This window comes from Arvicola amphibius, chromosome 9 (assembly GCF_903992535.2).
Source record: "Arvicola amphibius chromosome 9, mArvAmp1.2, whole genome shotgun sequence".
Taxonomy (NCBI): Eukaryota; Metazoa; Chordata; class Mammalia; order Rodentia; family Cricetidae; genus Arvicola; species Arvicola amphibius.
In genome coordinates, this window is record NC_052055.2 from 11,040,010 (window position 1) to 11,052,268 (window position 12,259).

The following is a 12,259-nucleotide window of genomic DNA, read 5'->3' on the forward strand; positions in this document are numbered from 1 at the left end:
CCAGTCGAAATTTGTTCCTTCCAGCCTTCCATTAGAGATCTGGGGAGGAGCTGAGCAGGTAACAGCTGCAATTACATTAAAAGTAATTAGACACAGCTGTTGAAATACTCTCAGTGTGAAATAAATAAATAAATATCATTAAGCGCTGCATATGTGCTATTTAACCTTTTGGAGGACAATGCCATGTGGCATGTTTTATCCTCCTATTCGTCTTTTTGAAAGATCGCGAAAATGAAACCGTGGGGGAGGACGCTTGCTTTGGGCAACATAATGGCTCCCAGTTCTTTTACAAAATAGCAAGCTTCCTAAAAATGAAGGGGGAGGTAGAGAGGATGACCTTCTGTCTGGTATACCGCAACTGATGGCCATCCTGTGTCTTACATAAAATTATTTCCCAAGGAGGCTGATGAGCTGGGTGCCGAGGCTAGATTTCGATCCGGTGTGTTATCTGGGGGATTTAGAAGCAGTTTTATAGCTGTGTGTCTTATTACAGTATTCAGTATGCATCCTGAAAACAGGCAGATTCATACTTTAAAGCCTATTATCATATTTGTAAATATATAATTAATTTCAAATTATAATTTGCTTAACTTGTGTTATCTTTGGGGAAGAGTCATGTTGGAAACTGTCAGACATGAGAGAAAAAAAGAGGTAACATATTTCTAAGCACCAAAATGAGAAAGCTCTGTTGTGATGGTTAACAACAGGGATAAACAAGTTTTTGAGTTTTCTAAAATTTCAATTTCTATTACACATATAAATGAACTAGAAAATAACTTTTGAAGTAAACACATGTATAGATCACTATGATAAACTACATATAGATTAAATAGATTAATATGATATGTAGGCAATAAAATTAAACTATCTGGAATTTTACTCAGAAAATGTAAAATAGTAAAAAAAATTCTTGGAATTATTATATTTGTGGAAATATGTCATGTATATATTAAGTGATCAATTCTTAGACACCTAAGGGATGGATGAATAGAGAAGGAACATCAATTATTAAAAATAAAGCTATCAGAAAACAAGCCCTTATCTGACATAACATCAATTATTAAAACTAAAGCTATCAGGAAACTAGCCCTTATCTGACATAAAGTTTTCTTTAACGTAAGTATTAAAATACCATTATCCACATTAGCTTCACTAAATTAACATTTTCTTTTACCATCTGAAAAAGATGGAATCAAATCTCTCCACAGATTAAAGTTACAAACTTGTTCAAGATACATCCCTTTACAAATATCCACCCAGTGGTAAAAGCATCAGTAGTGAACATATACCAATCCTGTGCTTTGATCTCTTGCTGGATTACAGCTCATTGTCACTATTTACAATTAAACATAAGTTTGATTAAAAAAAAATACCATTTTAAAACATTTGCATGTTACACTAGGACATTAAAATAAAATACCCCACACTTTGGTATCGGAAAAAAAATGGAGTAGAATAAATATATACTTAAATATATATGAACTTTGCTAATAAAAAGGAAACTATGTAATGATTATTTGCAGTGTACACAGAAGTATTTCCGTACCTCTACATGTTGGCATAAGTCCACTCCACGTGCCATTGGTTGTGCACATCCTGACGCTGGAGCCATTTAGCTCCATAGTATAACCTGGCTGGCACATGTAAGAAACGTTTTGCCCAACCACAAAATCATCTCCGTATCTCAGTCCATTGGCTGGTATGCCTGGGTCTCCACAGCTGATTACTATCAGTACCAAATGAGAAGAAGGCAGAGGGTTAGCACAGCCTGTAGTTGACATCAAGAGGTAATCATAAGATTTGCTTAACAGGTATGCAGGGGAAAGAGCTACCATGCTTGTTTTTAGCCACAAAACCTAAGCATATTCAAAGAACACATTGGTAGGGCTTAATTATCATCAGGAATCATCATTACAGATGTTGGGCATGTTGTCCAGAAGTGCCACCTACACCTTGAAAAGAATCTTGGTTAAGATGCCATTGCGCTATAGGAAACTGCTTCAGGAAGCACTTTCCAATTTGCACTGTGTGATCATGCAGAAACTACGTTAAGAAACTGGAAGGCGGGACAGGCAAGGTGGCCCAGCAGGTAAAAGTCCTCGTCATCAAGCCTGATGACCTGAACTCTCTTTTCAGCACCCACATGTTGGAAGAAGAGAGCTGATTCATCCGCATTGCTCCTAATGTACACACCCGGTGCTGAATGTTTGTGCATCCCCGGGTATGTATACATGGATCATTAAATAAAAATCTGACTTAATTTTTTAAAAAAATTGTTCAAATAAAACCAGTTTTTAAAAACATCTGATAACAGTCTTCCTCTTTGTGGCCTCATTTCTCATATCAAACAGCTCTTTATCAACCTAGGCTACCTTCAAAATTTTGCAGTCTCTATTATAGAATAAATGTGCCAGGGGTATTATGAAAATGGTCTTATGAATTCAAGATTTTTGCTCTATTTTAGTTTTTATGGAAATTATATTTTTTCTCTCATACAATAGATCCAGACCACAGATTCTCCTCGCTGCATTCTTCCCAGCTCCCCCAAACCCCCATCTACTGCAAACTGCTTCCTCTATTTCCTCTTTAGAAACAGCAGGCATTCAAGAGATGATAGCCAAACAAGAGAACACAAGATACTGGAAGACAAAGACAAAAGCCCTCCTACTGAGGCTGGAGAAGGTCACCCAATAGGAAGAAAAGTATCTCAAGAGTGGGAAAGGAGTCAGATTTGCCAGTTCCCACTGTTAGGAGTCCTACAAAGACACCAAACTAATAGCCTTAACATATACTTAGGGGACTCTCTAGTGTTGAAGTCTAGGAGTGAGTCATTGCTTTGCTGGGTCATGAACTTTATTAATATATTATTTTGGCTTTCCTCATTTGTACTCACTTTCACAAGAAAAATGGAAACTATTATGGTGAGGGTCTGGACCTCAGTCAACCAATTCTTATACTGTCATCACAATAGACATGGACATATGGAACCCAGATATAGCAAGGGACACAAGGTTGTGATGATCTCATAGACCAGACCACTATCAAGGGTCAAAGACAATAGCTTTCAGCTGGGAGGTGGTGACACCTGCCTTTAAATCCAGCACTTGTGAGGCAGAGGCAGTCTGATCTTTGTGAGTTTGAGGCCAACCAGGTCTACAAGAGCTAGTTCCGGGACAGGCTCCAAAGCTACAGACAAACCCCATCTCAAAAGGACATCGAGCCTATAATTTGTGATCCTTGAGAAGACAATAAGAAGGTGAACCCAAAGAAAAACATATAGTTATCCTCCTGGATATTGGAAGTTGACAAGATTGCCGGGCAAAAATTGGGAACTTGGGGGTGGGGTGGGATGGGGTCAAGGGAAGGATGGGGAGAGCTTGGGTGAATAGGATGCTTGGGATACAGGAAGGGTGGATATGGGAGCAGGGAAGCATATATCCTAATTAAGGGAACCATCTTAGGGTTGTTTAGAGACTTGACTCTAGAGGGGTTCCCAGGTATCCAGGGAGATGCCCCCCAGCTAGTTCCGTGGGCAGCTGAGGAGAGGGAGCCGGAAAAGGCCAGTTCCTATAGCCATACTGATGGATATCTTGCATATCACCATAGAACCTCCACCTGGCAAAGGATGGAGATAGAGACAGAGCCCCACATTGGAGGACCGGACTGAGCACCCAAGGTCCTGATGAGGAGCAGAAGGAGGGAGAACATAAGAAAGAAAGTCAGGACCGTGAGGGAACCTTCATCTGGCGATGGATAGAGATAGAGACAGAGCCACACATTGCTGGACCGGACTGAGCTCCCAAGGTTCAAATGCAGAGCAGAAGGAGGGAGAACAAGAGCAAGGAAGTCTGGACTGCGAGGGGTGCTCCCATCCACTGAGATGGTGGGGCTGATCTATTCGGAGCTTACCAAGGCCAGCTGGGCTGGGACTAAAAAAGAATGGAATAAAAGCGGTCTCCCTGAACATGGCAGACAATGAGGGCTGCTGAGAAGCCAAGGACAATGACACTAGATTTGGATCCTACTACGGATACTGGCTTTTGGTGGGGGGTTGGGGGGTTAGCCTGTTTGGATGCTCACCTTCCTGGATCTGGATGAAGGGGGGTGGAACTTGGACTTCCCACAGGGCAGAGAACCCTTACTGCTCTTTGGACAGGAGAGGGAGGGGGTAAATGGGAGGCAGGGAGGAGGCGGAAATTTTTAACAAAAAACAAACATACAGGCCAAGCGGTGGTGGCGCAGGCCTTTAATCCCAGCACTCGGGAGGCAGAGGCAGGCGGATCTCTGAGTTCGAGGCCAGCCTGGTCTACAAGAGCTAGTTCCAGGACAGGCTCTAGAAACTACAGGGAAACCCTGTCTCGAAGAACCAAAAAAAAAAAAAAAAAAAAAAAAAAGCCAATATAGCTCAGCTCATATCAATTAACCCATGGGCTTCAGCTACAAAAGAAAAAAAAATAAACAGATCAGAAACCGTGATGGCCACCAACAAGGACTGAACTCTAAGACAGAATCTTTATTCAACATTGGATTCATATTGATTGCAGTGAGGTCTTGGCTAGGCTGTCTGAATATAAAATGTAAAATCATTTAAACTGCTACCAAAGACTTTCAGAAATACTTGGAACGGCTGAGAAGCAGAGATAACACAAGACAATTCAGTTAAAAACAAACAAAATACAGTTCTTAATGAAGTCCTAAAAGTGCAAATTATTTTGCAGTAGGGTCTTAAGCATGACTTGGAAAATGAAATGGTTAATAGATTTCAGACAGCTAAAAGAAAGTAATAGATAAATTAGGCTGATAATTTTATGCAGATAAAATATTACTTAGCATGATTAACCTTAATTGCCTTATTATATCATCTGTTTGTAGTAGGGCAAAAAGCTTGTGTTGGTAAATCTTTACTAGAAGACCACACCCTCTATCTGCTGAATTCCTTTTAAATTAACTTTTTCTAGTATTTGAAAAATATAATTAAATTTTATTTATTAGTATATTATTTATTTATTAGTTTTCTATTAAGATTTATTATGCCAAGATTCTTTATATATGATTCTATATTGTTGGAGTCTATGGACTTTAAGAATAGGAATATTGGCATTTAAATTAAAGAATAATATGTAGGGTATCTCATATATAATCTCAGCCTTGTAAAGTAGTTCATAGAATTCCAACTAATCAAGTTTAACCTCAGTTCGATTTAAAATTTTCATCAAGAAAGCATTTATTTCCATGATTATCAATATGAAAAAATATTTTAATAAGATGCAGCAGAGTTGTATAGTAAACAAATAATCCTGTGAATTACAAAAATTACCATTATTACTTTTCATAGCTTCCAAATTTACCACCATATAAAAATGCCTAAACACTTTAAACTTTTTATCATGTTTCTTTAGGTTATTATATGGCTTCACCCAGATTTTAGTGAGAAGGATATTAAGAGAAATATCCCCTAATTCATGTTTTCTGGACAGGTCCTTTTGTAGACTGAATTAGAATTTTGGCTAGATGGAACAGCCATGGGATTACAAGGGCACATGAGCTGAGATGCAACCACCAGTCAAGAAGAGAGTGCCTTTGTTTCACTGGTACTGAGCAGGAGCTGAGCACACAATGGCAGCAGCATTAATGAACATCTGACAATGAAAACTTCAGAAGAGGTTGTCTGGTGACTTCCTAATGAAGCAAAGGCCAAGAGAAGAGTCAGTTTCCAATAGCAACAGGCTTTGTAAATCTCATCTGGTTGGCAAATTAATTCATTCTCTACCAGCTTGTTTGCAGCTACCAAAAGAGGCTTTGGCCTGTGTGGGCAAAACCATAGATCAGTAACTCTTTATGGCTTTACCCTAAAATTGGAGACATCAATAGGCCATGGTAAATGTGGGTTTTCTCTTGAAAATCTTAAAAAACAAGCCAAATCTTTAAATATACACATATAACAGGACTGATATTTCTATGTTCTTATATTCTCAGAAATTAGTAGAGCGTGTACATCACCATGAGAGATTAAATATTTGCTTCTGGGATAAATATGTTAATGAATTTGTGAAAGAGTAATTGAATTGTCAGTTTAAACAGAAATCCAACAAGGTCCCATTATTTTAAACTTTTCAGTTTGTTTGTGTAATTATTCTTATTCCATTCTATGGAGTTAATGTCATTTGGTACTATTTATAATAAATCTAAAATACATGATCTCTACACCACAAATAAGGTATAATTGTAGTATTTTAGTCAATGTTTGCCACTAAAAATCTATTTACAGATTAACATCTTTTGTAAACCTCTAACTATATACTTTAAAGTAATATATGACATGTTCCATAATTAAAATGTAACTCATTCTAATGGATTTTATAATGAATATTATACATGTTTTACCCACAAGCTCGAGTGCTTTATTTTAATATTTTATATCCTCTTATTCAGATATACATTCATTCTATTTTATATAACCAAACTAGCTATTGAGCTATTCTTTGCTCATTATTACAGACAGTACACTAAAGAGAATGTCTGATGAGACATCAAATACATAAATACTTTGCCAATATAGGAAAATAACACTACTGTAGCACCAAAATGATATTAAGGAGAGGGTAGAGATACCCTCAGTATGATAATGGTTATAAACTTCTATAATCTCTGAATTAGAATGCCAGTTTTCTTTTTAAATCTCAGCAACAGAGGCTTGTTCAACCACTGCCACTCTTAATGTTTAGTATAGATACTTCCTAACTATGGTGGTAGTTTTGTGCCTTGTGAGATATTATCTCTAGTAACTACATGCTTTCTTCCAAAGCAAGCCTCACTTTGTAGTGTGACCACCAAAACTATCTCCCCAGAAAGTGAAATAGGCCAAGGTCAAGAACAATACTACTCAGAAATAGCACCTTCTCCTTCATAGGAATTACATCATATCTTGATATCCATTCATTCAGTCTCATTTTTAATTATTATTCATCACCTAGTTCTCTCTTGTGAGATCAGCCCCGTGTTTAGAACAATCTCCTAAAAGAAGAAAAACATTCTGAAAGGTTTTATTCTTCTGGGTAGGTGCCAAGGATCCATTAAGAGCCCAATTATCATGCTGAATGTTGGGAATTAAAAGCCTTAGAATTCCTATGACTCAACTTCATCTATTAAATGTACTGTCTTTGTCTCAATTGAATAAGACTTGCCAGATGCAAAACACTGAGCATTGGTCATTTTGGTAGTAGAAATCTTAGTACATAAAAAAGGGGGAAAAACAGCAAGTATAAAAAAAATCTTCTTCCCTGCTCCACTATCCACCCTTCCTCCATCCCAACCATCCCAATCCCCCAAGGTCTCCACATCTTCCCCTCCTCACTTTTCTCTCCCCATCTCCCTATCTCCCCTTATCCTCACCCCATCCCCACCCCACCCCCCAGTTTCCAATTTTTGCCTGGCAATCTTGTCTACTTCTAATATCCAGGAGGATAACTATATGTTTTTCTTTGTGTTCATCTTCTTATTTAGCTTCTCTAGGATCACTAATTATAGGCTCACTGACCTTTATTTATGTCTAGAATCCACTTATGAGTGAGTATATACCAAATTCATCTTTTTGGATCTGGGTTACCTCACTCAAAATAGTGTTTTCTATTTCCATCCATTTGCATGCAAAGTTCAAGATGTCATTGTTTTTTACCGCTGAGTAGTACTCTAATGTGTACATATTCCACACTTTCTTTATCCATTCTTCCATTGCGGGGCATCTAGGTTGTTTCCAGGTTCTGGCTATTACAAATAATGCTGCTATGAACATAGTTGAACAAATGCTTTTTTAGTATGATAGGGCATCTATTGGGTATACTCCCAAGAATGGTATTGCTGGATCCTGGGGTAGGTTGATCCCGAATTTCCTGAGAAACCACCACACTGATTTCCAAAGTGGTTGCACAAGTTTGCATTCCCACCAGCAATGGATGAGTGTACCCCTTACTCCACATCCTCTCCAGCAAAGGCTATCATTAGTGTTTTTTATTTTAGCCATTCTGACAGGTGTAAAATGGTATCTCAAAGTTGTTTTGATTTGCATTTCCCTGATCGCTAAGGAGGTTGAGCATGACCTTAAGTGTCTTTTGGCCATTTGAACTTCTTAATTAAGGGAGCCATTTTAGAGTTGGCAAGAGACTTGACTCTAAAGGGGTTCCCAGGTATCCATGGAGATGTCCCCAGCTAGTTCCTTGGGCAGCTGAGGAGAGGGAGTCTGAAATGGCCCTTTCCTATAGCCATACTGATGAATCTTGCATATCACCATGGAAGCTTCATCTGGCAATGGATGGAGATAGAGACAGAGACCCAAATGGAGCGCTGGACTGAGCTCTCAAGGCCCAAATGAGGAGCTGAAGGAGGGAGAACATGAGCAAGGAAGTCAGGACTGTGAGGGGTGCGCCCATCCACCGAGACTGTGGGGCTGATCTAATGGGAGCTCACCATGGTCAGCTCGATTGGGACTGAAGAAGCATGGGATCAAACCGGACTCTCTGAACGTGGTGGACAATGAGGGCTGACTGAGAAGCCAAGGACAAAGGCACTGGGTTTTGATCCTACTACATGTACTGGCTTTGGGGGAGCCTAGTCTGTTTAGATGCGCACCTTCCTGGACCTCGATGGAGGGGGAAGGACCTTGGACTTCCCACATGGCAGGGAACCCTGACTGCTCTTTGGACTGGAGAGGGATGGGGTGGAGAGTTGGGGGAGGGGGAGGGAAATGGGAGGTGGGTGGAGGCAGAAATTTTTAATAAAAAAATCTTCTAAGCAAATCAGTAAACGATTAATGGCATGTGCAACCACCTCCTGGCTTTGTTTATTTATTTTTTAACCTGAAACCTAACACAAACTCATTTTTCCAAAGCCCATGTATACAGTATGCACTATGGGCTCCAGGAACTGGGTATACACACATGTGGTATACATGGGAAGGTATAGAGACATTAATAACTTCCATTTAACATAAGTATTTTCTTTTGCTTCTTATGAAGTGTTTTGTTCATTTTTGAGAATTCAATTATGTTCCCCTCCCTTTCTATCCTTATAAATCTCCTGCATCTCCTTGTTCTCTTTGAGATACACTATTTTTACAAGCATATGTGTTTTCTTTTAACATGGATGTGTTTTCACATGCATAAGTGTATATGTAACTACATTTATGTTCCTTGGTATGATGTACTCGGTCTGCATCATTTTAATTTTATGTATATATTTCAATTTTATTCTGATAAGCTCATATTTAATAACTATTTATTAAATTATATAAAATATGACTGATTTTCTCTTTCCTCATCCAGCCAATATAGTACCTTGGTGAAACTACCAGTTTTTGCAATCACTATTATATAGTTTAATCATAAACATACATAATCTTTTAATCTCAAACAGGTAACATTTAGCTGAAGCCCAAAGACACCTTTATACATTTTCACTTGAATGAAACTTTTGAAATGTTAAGAAAAGATTTACTTGTACAGTTGGGCAAACTTCCAGACCACGTTCCATTGGCAGTACACTGTCTTACAGAGGGTCCAGAAAGAATATAGCCTTCTGCGCAGGAATAGATGACGGAACTGGAAAACGTTGTACCATCAATTCGAAAGACTTTCCCATTTGCTGTTGTTCCTGGGTTGCCACATTGCACAGCTGTCAAATGAAAGTTTAGGAGCATGTTCAAAAATAATCAAAAAGAAATCCTTTCGCAAGCAATTAATGATTAATGTTTCCTTAAAATTATCCAAGGAAATAGTAATGTTCTTCAAACTTTGCAGAGAAATATCTTCCTATATAGTTTAAATTCAAATCATTTTATGCTAATTTTATTGTCTTAGTTACTAGATTTCGAATGAAATAACAGTTTTAAAAACTGATGACTCAGCGGTTAAGAGCATTGCCTGCTCTTCTAGAGGACCCAGTTTCCATTCCAAGTACCCACATGACAGCTTGTAGTTGTCTGCTACTCCTATTACAGAGGATCTGATTCCTATATATGGACATACTTGCAGGCAAAACACCAATGTATATAAAATAAAAATAAATGAATTATTTTTAAAAAACTGTTAGTAGAGTTAGTAGTTTTAGTACAACTATTGCAAAGAAAAAGTAACCATTAAAAGAGGGTAGCCTTCATATACCATGAGGTCTTTCTTTTGCTTTAAAACCAATTCATAAAAGTTTAGACAATTAATAACAGGAATAGTATGCAATAGATTCATTATATTTGCATTTCTTGAGAAAAGCTGTTTCATATATTTATTAATTTATTTACTTATTTACAGAATATAAATATTGTACACATCCACGCATATTTTACATAAATATAAAAATTTGCATTGCTATAGTTCCTTTCTTTAGGCAATTCAGCACATAAAAAGAACAAGTAAAATGAATTATGTTTTCAATAAAGAATCACAAATTTGCATTGTCTTACAGACTAATAAGCTAATGAAAAAAAACATACCGTAACACTTAGATATACTACTCTTCATCATAGGCCAAGAGACTTAACACCCTACCACCTGATACTTGTTCATTCATGTTAATTGCTTCTTTACTCACAATACGAGCAGATGGAAAGGCTAAATATTCTTCAATGAATGAATGGATTATGAAAATTTGGTATATATTCACAATGGGATACAATTCCGTCTTAACAAAATATAAAATCAAGAAACTTGCAGGTAATTCTATGGAACTAGAAATTATTATAAAGCATAAAGTGACTCAACCCTGGAGACAAACATCATATTTCCCATCCTGTTTGTGAATCCTACCTTCAAATATCTCCATGTGAGAACATCACATGGAGTATGAGCAGAAACCAAGTATCTAAAAGGCCGAGCATGCATTGTGGGAGTTCTTAGAGAGGCATAGTAGGTCACAGATGCTATAAAGTGAAATCATGGAAGTGCGGAGGGGCGTATTTACCTGGGGTGGGGGTATAGGGAGAGGGAGAGAAATGGGATGTTTGCAAGTGACACCAGTAATGTGTGTGTGTATGTGTGTGTGTGCATGTATGTGTGTGTATATGTGTGCAGTGATTGTGGTGACAATGTTCTCCAAAGAAAACCCCAATGCCTGGCATGGCATATATACATTTCAGTTGTTGGTCAGGGAATTTCAAAAGACTCCATTCAATATAAGCCATTGCTAGTGCCCTTATTTGCCTCCCAGAAACTGAAGGTAAGCTGACTTCCTGGCATTCTGGCTTTTCCAATCTTTCCAGCACTTTTTGGTGATGTTTCCTGAGCTATAGGCACAGGAGCTGTGATGTAAATTTGTCTGTTGTTATTATCTCTGTTTTTCTCTACATTGTGTCCATTTGTGATTTTTCTGTAATGGTCTCTGTTTGTTGTAAAAACAAGTTTATTTAATGGCACTTTTCTGAAGGTATAAGAATAAGATGTAGAATACAGTAGGGAATTACATTGGTCTGGTAAATTCATCGATGAGATAGACAATAGAAACCAAAGAACATCACCAAAGATGTGGTTTAAAAAATACTCTAAGAGCCAAAATACCAGGGAGTAAGCTATAAAATATTTTCTTCTAGAAATGGCTACATAGTCATTATCTTACTGATACAATCTTATGGAAGCCAGGATGTCAAATGTTGTGGTGTGAATAGGTATGGCCCTCGGAGATTCATGTATTTGAATGGTTGACCTATAGAGAGGGGCACTTTTAGGAGTTGTTTTCTTGTTGGAGTAGCTGTGGCATTGTTACAAGTGTGTCATGCAGAAGTGGGATTTGAGGTCTCATATATGCTCAAGTAATGTCCAATGACACAGTTTACTTATTACTTACAGATGAAGATACAGAACTCTTAGCTCTCTCTACAGCACAGTGTCTCCCTCCATGACAATAATGAACTAAACCTCTTCACTAAGGAAGCCCCAATTAAATGGTTTCCTTTATAAGAATTATTGTGGTCATGGTGCCTCTTCACAGCAATAAAATTCTAACACAGTGTCCCTCCCCCAGACAAAGAATTTTGTGGAATATTATTGGAACTAGTTAAAGATGTGTTCACATTTGTTTATGTTGCAGAATATGACTTTAACTGTGTAAAGGTGTGTCACTTTATGCTGCATTTGTTTAATTATGAAGAGACGTGTTGCATTTGTTTCACCTTGCCTGCCTAAGGCATCTGATTGGTCAATAAAGAGCTGAATGGCCAATATCTAGTCAGGAGAAAGGACGGGCAGGACTAGCAGGCTGAAAATCAACTAAGAGAATA

At 37.9% G+C, this 12,259-nt stretch overlaps 1 protein-coding gene across 3 annotated transcripts in view; it reads right to left on the bottom strand.

Annotated features, from left to right (window-relative positions):
* The window catches only part of Csmd3 (CUB and Sushi multiple domains 3), a 976,820-nt gene that overhangs the window by 34,313 nt on the left and 930,248 nt on the right, over positions 1–12,259 (bottom strand). For all 3 annotated transcript variants that reach the window (XM_038342099.2, XM_038342098.2, XM_042055667.1), the window contains 3 exons: positions 9,490–9,666; positions 1,547–1,726; positions 5–65 (listed from right to left, as the gene is read on the bottom strand). In XM_038342099.2, coding sequence (XP_038198027.1) covers positions 5–65; positions 1,547–1,726; positions 9,490–9,666 — 418 coding nt within the window. The remainder of the gene's footprint in view (positions 1–4; positions 66–1,546; positions 1,727–9,489; positions 9,667–12,259) is intronic.